The sequence below is a fragment of the Lipotes vexillifer genome, unplaced genomic scaffold, assembly GCF_000442215.2.
Source record: "Lipotes vexillifer unplaced genomic scaffold, Lipotes_vexillifer_v1.1 scaffold13, whole genome shotgun sequence".
NCBI lineage: Eukaryota > Metazoa > Chordata > Mammalia > Artiodactyla > Lipotidae > Lipotes > Lipotes vexillifer.
Genome location: NW_006790761.1, coordinates 923059 through 938470, shown reverse-complemented (window position 1 = coordinate 938470; position 15412 = coordinate 923059). Strand labels below are relative to the sequence as shown.

Sequence of the window (15412 nt, the reverse complement as noted above, 5' to 3'; positions counted from 1 at the left end):
CCACCAGCCGCTCTGCACCAGCCCTGCTCTGTTGCTGCTTCTGCACACAGGTGCTCCTCCCGTCCCACCCCTGCCCTTCCTAACCCAGGGCCCGGGTGCCAGAGGAGACCCCCTGCAGCCCTGTGCTGTGCTGTGATGCCGCCATGTGCCTCCTGAAGGGGACGTCTCCCCCAGCCGCTGCTTGCAGCTGGAACCTTCGGCCCCGTCCCCTCCCCGTTCCTAGGTCACAGGGCTAGTTCACTCAGCTCCAAGAAAGGGCCAGCTGGACATATATACACTACCAAATGTAAAATAGACGGCTAGTGGGAAGCAGCCGCATAGCCCAGGGAGATCAGCTCGGTGCTTTGTGACCGCCTGGAGGGGTGGGATAGGGAGGGTGGGAGGGAGACGCAAGAGGGAAGAGATATGGGAACATATGTCTATGTATAACTGATTCACTTTGTTATACAGCAGAAACTAACACACCATTGTAAAGCTATTATACTCCAATAATGATGTTAAAAAAAAAGTTGGGGCCTGGAGTACACTCTTGCCTGACCGTGGGTGGGGCAGGAGAGTTAGCTGGGACTGTCCTGGGCAGGAAGCTTGGCAGGTCCCCTGGTGTCAGGTGGTGCAGAAGGGCTCGGGCTGGTCACTCTGAGAGCATGGGCCGATGGGCACTCACTCTCTTTACTGCTCCTAGTGCTGGACCAAGTTGCTGAACCAACAAAGGAAAGTCTAGTTGCTCACAATCTCGTGGGAAGCAGAGGCAGAGACCTGAGAGGAACCTGAGAGGGGGTGAAAGGTTGGGCTGCAAGGGGTTATGTGTAGGTGGTTAGTCACCTCTGACCTTTAGTTAGGACAGCAGCCCAGAATGTGGCCCTATAGGTTATATGTGAAGCATCTGTCATGAGGACAGGCAGAGGAAGAGGCTCTTGGGACAGAAGTTAAACTTGGTGGGGGAGCAGGTCTGGAGGAAACTCAAGGCTCCTAAGAGAGCTTGCTTCCAAGTAATTCTCCATGGAAATCTTTGGTGTTTTACTTTCTGAATTATGGACACTGGATTAGATCTTGGGAAAGAGAATCATGAAACAGGGATGTAAGAGACAGAAAATTAAGGTTTCCCCATCCCTTGCTCTTTCACGTATGACCTCCATGACTTTTTCAGCGCCCATCCCTCTAGAAGCACTCTCTACCTGGTGAACTCCTATTCACCCTTCAAAGCCCCATTCTTTTTTTTTAGTTTTCTCCTTTCCTGATTGGTCCAGACACTATTCATTCTTCCAGCACAAGCCTACCATTTTTCTTAACTAATATAGCTTTATACCTTTACCTATAGCCTGTGAGCTCAAGAAATATTTGCTGAGTGAATGAATGACTGAATGAACATTCATTGGATATAAGTAGGAAATGAATTATTATCCCACCTTTCAAAGGAGAAGCTGAGGCTCAGAGAGGACAAGTCTCTAGCTTCATATGTAGTGAAACTGCCCTGGGGCTGGACCTTCTGAATCCAAGGCCAGTGCTCTGTCCACTGGCACAGTCACCCAGGACACACTGCATAGTTGATGGGTACAAGCCCTGGGGAACATTTCAGAGGCAGCTGAGGCAGGCAGCTTTGAAGTCCAACAGAGAAGGGTTTCAGTTTCAACTGGGACAAGCAGAGGCTGTTTTCCTCGGGCCACATCACTTTTCATCTCTGAAATCAGTTTTCCCCTCTGAAATGGGGTGATAATAAAACCAACCAAATCTACTGAACATTGGTAAACTGGATTGTGACCGTCTTGAAGTCAGCAAGATTCATGTCTGCTTTGCTTGCGGCTGTGTCCCAGCACCTAGCAGACTGCCTGACACGTTGTAGGTACTCATTAAATATTTGGTAGGTAATAGGGAGAAGAAAAGTGGGGTTGCGCTTGGCCATTGTCACTGTCAGCTGAGGAAGTTTTTCTCCCACTGTTTCCAGAAGTGCATCCTCCACAGTTAATCAACTCTGGAGGCCCAGGTCTAAGCTCTGCCCTCACCTTCACCCTCCCCCAGGTGGGCGGGGCAAGCCTCCATGACCAGGCTGGGTGCTCAGGGGAGGTCAGCCACCTTCAGGGACAGTCAGCAATCCAGAAGCCGCTGTACCATGAGTGTCTCTGTGCTGATCCCCACCAGAGCCCTGGGCAGTGTCTCTGGGCTCCTGCAGGTGGCCTCCCTGCTTGGCCTGGTTCTGCTTCTGCTCAAGGCAGCACAGCTCTACCTGCACAGACAGTGGCTGCTCAAAGCCCTCCAGCAGTTCCCGTCTCCTCCTTCCCACTGGCTCTATGGGCACATGCAGGAGGTAGGATGGAGTGGGACGGGAGAGTGGGAGGGCAGGGAGGGCCGGGGCTCTCAGGCCATGGTCCTGGTCAGCATGCCCACGGGACGAAGCCTTGTTGTGGGACAAGCACGTGGCCTCACAAAAGGACCCAGCTTACCTCACGGGTCTTGGCTCCTCATCCCAGTCCGGGGAGCTCCCTCCCTCCCAGGACCCCGTGCTGGTGTCCTTGGGTCTGTCAGACACTCCTTCCTTAGGTAGATCTGCAGGCTGTCCTAGCAGCTCTGCACCTTGAGGACAGTGGCTGTTCCTTCCTGAGTCTCCCCCGTCTCCAGGCTGAGCAGCTTCAGTTGTTCTCATAGAACAGGCTTCTAGATGCTTCCCTGCCCCATCCCTCAATCCCATCCTTTCTGCTTGGCCCTGAGCTTGCCTGGGAGCACAGACATCAGTCTGATGGATGCTGCCCTGTGGGCTCACTGTCCATGGAGATGACAGAGAGGAATCTAGGAAAATTTCAGGTCACAGGAAAACAGACCCACCTGCTGGGTGGGGGGGTTACGGCAGCTGTAGGGGCAAACTGGCTCAGTTTGTTAAGACTGAGGAATTTTCCAGTCTCCTGATTTCAGTGCTTAAACCCTGACAAGTTGCTGGCACACATGAGCGATGTTCCCAGGATGGTGCCAGGTAAGGAGAACTGACATTTGAGTTGCACCATCCACAGGGTGAGGTCACCCGCCTGGTGTCCTCCCTCACTGGACTATGTACTCTCGGAACTGAGCGTGAAATCCCCCTCACTTCCAGCACCCTGCACAGAGCCTGTGCAGCGGGCTGCCAGTCCAATGTGTGGAGGGACAGGAAGGAGGCAAGGAGCGGCTTGCAGGCTGCGGAGGGGCAGCGCCTACCCACCCAGCACTGGCAGCATTAGCCTGAGCGGCGGAGGGCTCAGAGCCAAGTCAGGGGCCACGTGGAGAGGGGCTCATCAAGGGTTTGTGGACTGAACAAATTGCGAGAAAATCAGGGGTTGCAGAGAGCTAAGGCCTCCCTTTCTCTGCAGCGTGATTAGAGTAGAGTGGAGCCAAAGACAGGAACCAGAAACAGCCCGAGCCCCACGTGGGCTGGCCCAGTACCTCTCTCCCCTCTCCTTCCTAACCTCCTGCACCCCAGGTTACTCAGCATCCTCCCCGCCTGCCTGGGCATTCTGGCCTCTGGGACTCTGCTCCCATGTGCCCTCTACCTGGAATGATCTTGTCCCTCATATGTCTGTCTACAAAGGCCCAACCCCAAGCCACCTCCTCCAAGATGTCTTTCTGGGTCTCCCAGGAGCGGAGGGGACAACGCTTTTTCCCTCGGCTGTCCTTATCATAAGGCAGTGCTAACCAGATTCAGCTAGTTTTGTCTGCAGTGTCATAGCTGTGAGCTCCTTATGGGAGAGCCCGCCTCTGGTTCATCTTTGTAACCCGAGAGCATCTTGGTAAATGATGACTCGATGAATGAGCAAGTGCGTGACGAAGAGCTTTCAAACGTCCAGGTCTGAGTTAGGGCCCCTTCCCCAAAGCTTCCCCAGAGGCTTGGTCTTCCCTCCATCACACATTCATGAGCCCCTACGGTTGTCATGTCCTCAATCTCGCTGTCTCCTCCTGGAGGCTCCAAACAGACAAGCATCTACAGCCACATCCTAATTCAGTGCCTTAAACCAGTGCCTGACACATAGTAAATGCTCAGTAAATACGTGCTCAGTGAAGGAACCCATCCCACAGTAGGCAAGTTCCTCGGAGCTGGTGAGTCCTGATGGTAGAAGGATACAGGCAGAGATTAGATACCAAAGTGGCAGATGGTTGCTTTGAGTTACACAGAAGCCATTGAATTAAAGACGAGGTGACTGCATGGAACATGCCTAGGACCAAATGTTGACGAGAAATCCAGAGGTGATAAAACGAAGCTGAATCTCCAAGGTTAAGCAGAGGCAGTTGCTCTGTGGCAAAGAGGAGGGCACACCAGGTAGCGGAAAGAACCTGGGCAGAAGCCTAGAAGTGCGAGCAGGTGGGGCCAGTGCAAGGCGCACAGGCAGCAGCATCTTTGGGGGCAGAGCGACGGGTCCTGTGGACTCTCCAGCCCGGCAGGAGGCAAGAATAGAGAGGGTAAAGCCAGAAAGCAAGGGCCTTTGTGGTCCACACTGAGGAGTTTCAAGAGATTCCTCTGGGCGGTGGGAAGTTCATAAAAGTTTCTGGTTATTGGTAAGTGAAAATAAGATTTAAAAGACACATATAAGAACCTTAGTTCAATACCATTTTCATGTATACATCCAGAATCTATCCTATCACTGTGTATACACTCAATATGTAAAATAACATATACACGGGCTTCCCTGGTGGTGCAGCGGTTGAGAGTCTGCCTGCCGATGCAGGGGACACGGGTTCGTGCCCCAGTCTGGGAAGATTCCACATGCTGCGGAGCGGCTGGGCCCGTGAGCCATGGCCGCTGAGCCTGCGCTTCCGGAGCCTGTGCTCCGCAACGGGAGAGGCCACAATGGTGAGAGGCCCGTGTACCGCAAAAAAAATTAAAAAATAATAACATATACACATACAATTTAGTACTTAATTTTTTTCACTTAGCCGTATACATCCTAACACTTTCATATTAGCAAACATTTACATGTATGCTGGGAAAATATTGATGATATATAGCAATCAGTAAGCAAAAGGAAATTAATATATAAATTTATTTTTTTAATATAATCTATTTTATTCTCTAAATAAAATTCAATGACAAAACTGCTTATCAAATGACATGAATTATCATAAATTGCTCATGCAAATGTTGCAAGAATAACTTCCAAAAGTTTTGTACACCAGGGAGTGAATCCCTGATATAAGTTTCTGTAGGCAGTTTGTAGTGGTGGCCCATAAATCTACCCGACAACAGGACAGAATGTGGTCTTAGGACAAAGGTGGACAGCCAGCAGGTCTGGGGCAGAGCCCAGGTCAGAAGATATAGTTCCAAATTCCTAGTTCTGCTGATCGATCCAGAACGATCTCCCTGTACCCATCCTGCCCTTCACCCCCACTCCAGCACTGGAACTCAGAGAAGGGTTTTATTGATTTATCTTTCCCTTGGGGACAGTTCCAAGATGAGACCGAGCTGCGACCCCTACTGAAGAGGGTAGAGAAATACCCAAGTGCCTGTGCTCGCTGGCTGTGGGGGACGAAAGCCCTGGTGTTGATCTATGACACTGACTACATGAAGGTGGTCCTGGGGAGATCAGGTGAGAGGGAAACCCCACATCCCAGCAGAAGAAAATCTTCCCTCTTGGGTACATGCCCCTGGACCTGTGAAATTCCAGAAGAAACTGGCACTTCAGCCATCAATACCTGACTCCCTACCAGCCATCCTTGCAGCCCACAAGCTAGACTAAGGCCAACATTATTCACTTACAGTGAATGCTTAAACACCTGGGTGGGGCTGGCTTCTCTTTTCTGTCTTACTTTCTTTCTTGTTTTAACCCAATTGAGATGATCCCAGGTCTGGAAGTCAATTCCCTGTCCACACTGATTTAGGTTTGGCACCTCTCACTGTTGCCTGTCCTGGGTCATAAAATGGCCAAACCACCACAAACTGTAGGAAAACCACGGGCTTCTTTCTTACTCTGTGGCACTGAGCAGAGCCTATCGTTCTTGCCGACTCACCATCTTAGTCCTGTGGGTGTTCTGCTGCTGGGACACTGAGTCTGCCTTCCTGGGCCCACAGTGACCATCAGGACAGAGAGAGTCAGGGATGGGAGGCAAGAGGGAGGTGGCTTGAGACAGACTGCCAGTGGACAGGCATCAGGAATGGAAGGTGCCACAGCTACTCTGGGGGCTGCCTGCCTTGTTTGGTGCCCTCCACTTTCCTTCCTTACCTTTCAGACCCAAAGTCTCATGATTCCTACAGATTGCTGATTCCCTGGATTGGTAAGTACATTTCAATACAACTGCAGTCCACCCACCAGTTAGGTTTACCAAGAGCTACCTGTTTGGTTAATGGAGAACAACAGGTGCCAGGCACACTGTCACCACCTCATCTCTCAGTCAAGCCTCATTTCTCTCCTTCCAGTAAAACTCTCACCCTTTGCAATGGTGCTGAGAGCCCTCCTGAAGCTCAGCCTCTTCTTATCACTTCTCAGTCCTCTGTGATACTCTCAGCCTGACTATTAACTAATTCCTTTTATCACCTGCCCCTCTACTCTTTTTCAACCTCTGTCTCACAGCTGTCATAATAACATCCTATGGACCAGCCATTTTGGAAATTCACGTTCCTGAATTGTACTGGCCTTTCCTACCTTTGCCCATGATGTGCCCCCTCCTGACACCCTTGGTTCCTCCCAAGTTGTCCCTAGTTGCGCCTCTGATCCAGTCTCTCCGACCCCCACACACACACATCTGTGGCCCAGGGAACGGTTTGCTTTTGTTGGAGAGGCAGACGTGGTTCCAGCACCGGCGGATGCTGACCCCAGCCTTCCACTATGACATCCTGAAGCCCTACGTGGGTCTCATGGCCGACTCTGTCCAAGTGATGCTGGTGAGTCCATCCCTTGTCACCTGGACCCACTCACATCCAGCACAGCTGACAAAGTCCACTCTCAGACCCTTGTGTCCCTCAGGCATCCACCAGACCCAGCCCCCAGAATGACGGATTCAGAATGTACTCTGAGACAGAGCTCACCAAAACTGGATGGGACAGAGGGGTGCCCAGGCAGCAGCTTGTATCCACAATTTGCTCCGAGGCAAGGGAAAGCAGGGACATAGTATATTCAGGGTCCACTCTTCTCTCATCTCCACATTTTCAGCACAGAGGATTAGAGCAAGGGTCATTCCCCTGGACAGTGGTGCAAGCTGCCCCCGGATGCCTGGGCAATGGCAGCTTCAGTGGCAAGTGGACATCCCAGGACGTCACTCAACTAGTCTCTGGCCTGGGGCCCAAGGCCTCTGCATGGAATTGAGCCACTCATGGGAGGAAATGAGGCCATGTCTACACTCACAGAGCCAGGTCTTGACAAACATCACCTCTGATCCAGACTGAGCACCTGCTGGTCTCAGTTAACAACGGATGAATGAAAGGAATTGCTCCTTCATGGGAGCCCAAATAGAGTCCCTTAACCTTTTCCTTGCCTTGAAATATTTGCTTACAAGTGTTGGTCATCGCCTGTCCAGTTCTGATCTCAGGACACAAAAGATTACCCCTTTGTCCCTTGAGAAACAATGTTTTCTGGTCTGCCACAAGGTGATTATCATCATAAATTGTTCCTAGAATTCAGAATTAATTCAGAATATTTTGAGAGTATAATTAATTACATAATAAATGATTCCAAGAAAATAGACATCACATTACACACATGTGTTACAGCTTCAAACTGCTAAAACACATCTGCTTTGAAAGTGAGGAAATCTCATCAGAAGATTTAGAGGGATGGAGAGAGAGCCGGGCCTTGTCAGGACAGGCCTTCTGGGGGAGCACAGCAGGGTCAATGTCCCCCTCCCACCACAGGACAAGTGGGAGGAGCTCGTCAGCCTGGACTCACACCTGGAGGTCCTCGGACACGTCTCCTTGATGACCCTGGACACCGTCATGAAGTGCGCTTTCAGCCACCAGGGCAGCATCCAGACAGACAGGTCAGTGACAACCTTTCAACGGCAGGGTCCTTGTTCTCACAAGCTGGGGAGGACTTACCTGAGAGGCAGTTAGGGCAGCATGGATGCTTATCAGCACAAAAAGCAACATTCTGTACAGAGTCATGGACCACAGTCAAATTCCACCCAGACCAACTTTGACTCAGTCACAGGTCCCTGATTCCTGCACAGGGAGAAGCCTGGCTGCTCAGGTCGCTTGTAAAGGACAGAGGGTATCCTGGGCTGTGAGGCAGAAATGACAAAGCCCCAGTGCTGCCTGTCACCACTGATGAGGAATCCCCACCCGGAGCCCCACTCCGTCTCCAGGTCAGAGGCTCCCTCCACTCCAGTCTCCTCTGCAACCTCTCCCTTCAGGAACATCCAGTCCTACATCCAGGCCATCAGGGATCTCGGCAATTTGACTTTTTCCCGATTAAGAAATGCTTTCCACCAGAACGACATCATCTACAGGCTGACCCCTGAAGGCCGCTGGAGCCACCGGGCCTGTCAGCTGGCCCATCAACACACAGGTTCTGCTCCTCCTTCTGGGCGGCTCCTCCCCTGGCCTTGACCCCTCAGGCAGAGCCCAGACTCCTGCTTCCTGTTCAGGGGCTGGCACACACCCACACTGGGTACTTCCTGGTGCAGGGGTTGGGAACCGAGACGTCAGGGTGTCAGGTGAGGTGCAGGGAGATACATGTGTCACCACGTTGCTGATGGTGGAATGAGACCCCCTCCCAGCATCATTCAGGCAGAGCCTCCATGGGCTGTGCTATTGAGGGGACTCCCGACCTGGATCAGAAGATGCTGGAGCTCTCTGCCCTGACATGTGCGCCCATTCCCACCCTCGTCCTCATCCACCTGGTACCCAGATTGGGCCTGGGGGGCAGATAGGGCTACAGTGGGTGCTGCATCTGGTTCCCCAGAGCCCTGAGCTCTTCCTGGGAACCACTGTTCTGGGACAGATGGAGTGATCCAGCTGAGGAAGGCTCACCTGCAGAAGGAGGGAGAGCTGGAGAAGGTGAGGAGCAAGAGGCACCTGGATTTCCTGGACATCCTCCTCTTCGCCAGAGTGAGTGTGGGCAGGAGAGGCCTGAGGCTTTTGCCCAGAAGCAAAGAGGAAGGGCAGACCCTGCACTCTCCCTGCCTCCGCAGATGGAGAATGGGAGCAGCTTGTCTGACAGGGAGCTCCGTGCCGAAGTGGATACGTTCATGTTTGAGGGTCACGACACCACAGCCAGCGGCATCTCCTGGACCCTCTATGCTCTGGCCTCCCACCCTGAGCATCAGCAGAGGTGCCGGGAAGAGATCCAGAGCCTCCTGGGGGATGGCACCTCCATCACCTGGTGAGTGCCCAACAGGTGGGAGAACCTTGTCCCTCTGCGAGTGGAGGACCCCTGGTTGCCCGCCCTTAGATGGGCTTCCTTTCAGGGACCACCTGGACAAGATGCCCTACACCACTATGTGCATCAAGGAGGCACTGCGACTCTATCCACCAGTGCCATTCATTAGCAGAGATCTGAGCAAGCCCATCACCTTCCCTGATGGACGCTCCTTACCTGCAGGTATGACCTTCACCACACCCACTAAACTAAGCACTCTGCATGGCCATATGGAAGATCAGAAATACACATGTGCTTTCCAGCCCCGGGATGCTCTGTCAGATGTTTCCGCCTCAAGATAATTAATGTTTACTCTGCAGTTTGGACGTTTTGTAAAACGCCAGACACAGAACTTGAACCAATGAAAGCTCAATAAGCAAATGCTAGCCCTTGAATGTGGTCTGGTAATGGAGCCCTAAAATTCTAATTCCTTGAGATGTGAAGGCTTAAGAGAAAAGCAGAAATAATCAAGGGGAGATGTGGTTCTTTCCATATGGGGTCTAAGTAATTGAGGGAGCTCAAGGAATCCACTGTCATGGGTCTGAGATTCCAGTCTCTGAGGAGCCCTCAGGTGGATGGCAGAGAGCAGCTGATGATCAGGTCTGAGAGCCCTGCCAAGGTTGGAGGCCACCCATTGGCTCACCTCCCAGTGGGTCTGAATCCCAGCCCAGCCACCTCCTCTCTGTGGGATCACAGACATGTCCCTTAACCTCTTGAAGGCTCAGGTGCCTCATCTGCACATGGGGATAGGAGTGCCTTCCTTGAGGGCTGCTGTGAGGATTAAATGAGTTAATGCACATTCCCCAAGGGCTCATGATGGCACCTGATAAATGTGAGTTTTCACGTGAGGCGATCCTAATACTAAGCCTCCAATTCTTTTCCTTCTCAGTCCTGGGCATGGTTACCTACTCCTAATCTGTGCTCATGTGCTTTGTCACCTCCAGCCCACCTGCTCTGCAAGAGTACCATTTCATTCAGAGTGATGGAGGGTAGCTCTCATGGTGGCTCCCAGGCCTTTTGTGCACATTGCCGCTGTTGCCATGGGTACCATCAGTCTTCTCTCTCTCCTCCCTGCCCCACAGGAATCCCCATCTCCCTCTTCTTTTATGGGCTTCACCACAACCCGAAGGTGTGGCCGAAACCAGAGGTATGATGGCCATAGGAGGAGGGGATGGGATGCTCTCTCCAGACCAGCACCTCCCCTGCTCCCCCTCGGGGATTCTCGTCCCCTGGTAGATTGGTGCAAGGAGTTTGACCCCACCTGCCCTGGCCCCGGTGCTCTCTCTGCAGGTGTTTGACCCATCCCGGTTTGCACCAGGTTCTTCTCAACACAGCCATGCTTTCCTGCCCTTCTCAGGAGGATCCAGGTGAGGCCTTCTGTACCTGGGGCATCTGGTGTCACTGGGTGCTACCTGATGTGTGTAGCTGTCTACATTCATATGTGGTGTATGCAGTTATGTCCCTGTATGTTGACGTTTTGAGAAGGAGGCGTGTGTCCCCATGTACAAGAAGGCCTTCAGGGCACACCATGGAGACCTTGACCTCCTGACTTCGCAATGACCAGCCACATTGCCATGGCTATGGCCTCTCCAAAGTATTCCAGGGTTTTCCTCATTTTAGGTGTATGACTTTTCAGCATTAGAATTTTCCATGAAACTTAAACTTCAGATGTTTGCTTTTCTCAATTATCAGTCATCTGAGAAGGTGGTTTTTCTATCTTGGCACATTTCTAGTCCAGCCCACTGTCTTTTTTACTTAATTCACCAATCCACCTCTCACTGTATCAGCCGTCGTGTTTTCATGGATTTGGATTTCCAGCTGCCTTCCTTGTCCTGAGACTTCAAGCTATGTATGTGATCAGTTACAGTTGCCATTTGAAGAAAGCCTTGTGTGTCTTCTCTATTTCTGTAGTCGAACCCAACAAAGTTATGACAGCATATTAATATACACATGACACCTTTTCTAGTTGCCAAAATTCTATATGTGTAGTGGGGATTATATACCATAGTCCAAAAATCTACAGAGTCTAATTTTGGCAAAAAAGGATGAAATTGAAGACAATCAAGTGCTTTTGAGAGAAAACTCACTATTTTGTGTTGGACACATGCATTTGAGAGGTTCCTGCCGTGTAAAATATAAAGTACACATGAAATAGCTGTTATGCTGGATGATACACTCGAAAATGACTCCTGTGAAAATCTTCAACGGCTACAGATCCTCCCTGAAATAGTAACTTCCATAACTTTGGAACTACTTAGTAATCCAAGTTTTTTCAGAGCCTATAATTCTGTGAAATTTTCAGTTGGTGAATCAACCTTCATAGAACACTCTTGTCACAACACGTTCCCGGAATTTGCTCTAGTATTTGGTCTGTGCCAAGGTCCTGTTCTTCCTTGTAGACATTGGCTGCAGGTCATGCGGCTGCCACCAGAGGACAGGGGGTACCTGGCAACTCAATTCCGAGGTCAGAATTAATGTTTAATTTTGCTCCAGTCCTTTCTTTTTCAATTCAATTAACTTTGTTCAAATAGAAAGCTATTTATTAAGACTGCCTATGTGTGCCAAACCATATATTATAAAATGGGAAGACAGAGACGAAAGGAACTTTCCTTGCTCCAACAGTTCACAGTCAAGAAACAACTACCGCTATTCAAGACAGACATGCGACGTTTCCATAGTGTAGTGGTCAGTACGTTTGCCTTACAAAACAGACATCATGCATTCATCCACTCTTTCACTCATTCATTCATTCACTGAGCAGATTGTGGAATGTTCCATGTTTCTGGCACTGTCCTGGTCACGGGACGGTGATGTGTCCTTGAGTTAACACTAAAGCTGCTTGGGGATGTGGGAGAAAGGGGCGCAGGCGGCAGAGGCGGGAGGCCAGGCGGTCACGAGACTGAGTCTTGAGCATGTGGCCAGCAGAGGCGGGGGGAGGGGACCTCAACAGGAGCGGAGCGAGGAAGAGGGGCCGGACAGGCGCGAGGTGAGTGAGGAGCAGCCCAGAGAGCGTTGTGACGCCAGCTGAGGCCCCGCGACGTGTCCTCCCTGAGATGGAGGGCACAGCAGGCCCCGAGCCGCTGTGGCTGCAGTAGAGGGACAGGAGGCAAGGAGACTGAAAAGGCCAGCGAGGAGCCCACGGGATGGGAGGAGGGGCCTTGCTGGAGTAGAATGGGAAGGCTCCAGGGGCGGGTTGACCGAGGGGCTGTGGGGAGACAGGAGGCCGGAGCATCAACTGGGAGGCAAGCGGTCCAGCAGGTCGAGGGTAGCTAACCCGTGGCCCCTCCAAGAAGCCTCCCGGTTGCCATCCCGACTTCCTGACACAGCTCTGTCCTGTCCTGTCTGGGGACTGGGGCCCCTGCTTGTCTGCCATGGGTGGTGAGGGCCCGAGAGTTGCCCACAACCCCCTACAGGGCCCTGGCCTGGCCGGAAACCAGAAACGGCCTGTGGACGAGTGAACAAAGTACTGATTCACGTGACTTGACCCTGTGGCTTAGAGCGCCGACCCTCCCCCGCAGTACTTGCTGCTGCTGAGAGCAGAAGGAGGAGTTAGGAGCTAGTCCTGGAGAGAGGTGGCCTCTGTAAAGGTCAGCGGGAGAGGGTGGACCGAGGCTTGGGCGGCACGTTCGGTGTGACCCGTAAGGAAGGGATCGGGGCTGGGCCGCGGGGAGGAGCGCCCTGAACGCCCTGTGCCCGGCGGGGCTTAGAAGCCTCTGCTCACTTCCTTTTCCCTCCGTGACCCAGGAACTGCATCGGGAAGCAGTTTGCCATGAATGAGATGAAGGTGGCCGTGGCCCTGACCCTGCTTCGCTTTGAGCTGGCGCCCGATCCCTCCAGGGTCCCTGTTCCCATTCCAAGAGTTGTGCTGAAGCCCAAGAATGGGATCCACTTGCAGCTCAGGAAGCTCCTGTAACGCTCGTTGGAGACAAGGACGAGCTCTGAGGGCCCCTGCCTGCCATCCTGTCTCGCTGTCACTCTCGCCCGTCCTTGCCTCTGTGCCCACTTCCTGCTTCTATCTGCCCACCTGCCGGCCTACCTCATCTCCTGCCTCCTGCCCATCAGACGTTCTGCCCTCCTCCTCTCACCTTTCTCCAGGCTCCCTATCTGCTTATCTCTCCATCTGTCTCTGACCCACCTGTGCCTCTGACTGTCCACCTAAACCCTGATCGCTGGCCCTCCTCCACTCTGTCTACTCTCTCCTTGTCTTTTGCCCCTTCTGCCTGCCTGTCTGTCCCTGAATTCACTTCCTTTTGCTGATAAAACAATTGACCACAGCCTTGTGGACTTAGAACAACACAGAGTTATTCTCTGACAGCTCTGGAGTCAGAAGCCAGAAGTGGGTTTCCCTGGACACACCCAAGATGTTGGCAGGGCCCCCGGTGCAGGGATCTAGGGAAGGATCCCTCTCTTTGCGTTTTCCCACATCTAGAGCTGCAATCCTTGCAGTCCTTGGCTCCTGGGCCTCCTCCATATTCAAATCCATCAGCTTCTTCAAATGCTCCCCTGCTTCCGTCTTCACATCGCCTTCTCTTTCATAAGACCTTTGTGATTACACAGGCCCACTCAGATAAAACAGGCTTGCTCTGATTTCCGGGGATTAGGACACGGACACCCTGGGCAGCCGTTACTGTAGCTGCTAAGTCCTGCGTCGCTACCATCGCCTTGGGCCCCCGATCGCTCCCGTGTGTTACGGGTCTGCTCGTTTGTCACTCACCTGGCTTCCCCTCTTGCCCACTCCCTGGATAAATTCACAATGTCATATGGAGCGTGTGTGTCTTCCCTTGCAAGGAGCTGGATGGAATGGAAGAGAGAGAGAAGGGGAGGGAAGGCAGAGCAGACGAGGAGGGGACACGACCCCTGGTCTGTGGGCCCAGAACCCCAGCAGGACAAGCGTGTCCCAGCGCCCCTGCAGCCTCACACTCTGGGGTCGCTCACGCCCCACAACCCGCCTGTCACCTGAGGTGCCCACGGCAGCTGAGTCAGGAGAAAGGGCTCGTCTCCAAAGGCTCAGAGGGCAGAAGCTCAGCCCGGGCACCTGTCGGGGAAGGAGCCTCCCTGCTGCTGTGTGGTAGCGTCCTCGCTACATCCTTAGAGGGGCCCAGCCAGAGCCCATCCTGCCCTGAGCAAAGAAGCCTTACAGACTTGGCTCAGCGCCTTAAGTAAATGCAGAATTATTCATTTCGATTTTCGGATTCTAAAAAACACTTTCGAGTTCCTCAAATATGTTCCAAATGTTTAAATATTTTTCAAAATTTCATGTCACAGTTCCATCATTTTAGTCTATCTTGTTCTTTTGTCAAAAGGCATTATCAGTGGGGGGTAGAAAGCTTATACAAGCAGATATCAGTTATTTTTATCTTTTTTTTTTTTTTTTTTTGGAAATTTTATTTTTTATTTTTATTTTTTTAACATCTTTATTGGGGTATAATGGCTTTACAATGGTGTGTTAGTTTCTGCTTTATAACAGAGTGAGTCAGTTATACATATATATAACCACAGGATTTTACAGGAGCTGAAGAGAGTGACTAGGAAGAGACCCTGCTCGCTCCACGCAGTAGGAAAAACCCCAACTATGTCCACACTCCTATGCACACCCCCCAGACACATACATAGACAGTCACCTCTGTGCAGCCTCACCTATCTGTGCCCCTCGTACACTCCACGCTCTGCTCACACACATGCACACAGTCTCTGGATCCCAGGAGGCAGCAGGGTTTGTTTTGCGAGCGGGTAGGATTACGTGGAATTCATCTTTGGTGCCCGCTGCTCCCAGCTCCCCTCTCACATGGAGCCTCCTCCTTCCCTCTGGCTCCAGAGCTCCCACAGACACGTGTCCTCAGAGAGAAAGGCAATTCTACCCATGGAGTCTTAGTCAAAAGAGGCCAGTGTCAGAAGGCCTCCGCTCAAGCTCCTCCCCAATGAGCATCTTGGCAGGTTCCTTCCCTTAGTATTTAAGTGGGATAACAGCCACCTCAGTCCTGCCTCACTGGCCTCCTGAGGATCCAGAGATCAGGGAAGTAGACACATCTTAGACTCGAGAGCCACCCGTGGGCCAGACATGGTTGGGACACTGGGCTCTGCTCCCTGATGATGCCTGTTGAAACCATTTC

At 52.0% G+C, this 15412-nt stretch overlaps 1 protein-coding gene across 1 annotated transcript; it reads left to right on the top strand.

Annotated features, from left to right (window-relative positions):
• Nucleotides 1–2093: 2093 nt before the first annotated feature.
• Nucleotides 2094–14061, top strand: LOC103085729 (taurochenodeoxycholic 6 alpha-hydroxylase-like). The gene is made up of 12 exons (XM_007463932.1): nt 2094–2302; nt 5399–5540; nt 6181–6225; nt 6705–6832; nt 7799–7923; nt 8296–8450; nt 8886–8992; nt 9076–9266; nt 9352–9485; nt 10385–10449; nt 10593–10669; nt 13047–14061. The coding sequence occupies exons 1-12, from the start codon at nt 2108–2110 to the stop codon at nt 13213–13215; spliced, it is 1533 nt and encodes a 510-aa protein (XP_007463994.1). The 5' UTR covers nt 2094–2107; the 3' UTR covers nt 13216–14061.
• The last annotated feature ends 1351 nt before the right edge of the window (nt 14062–15412 follow it).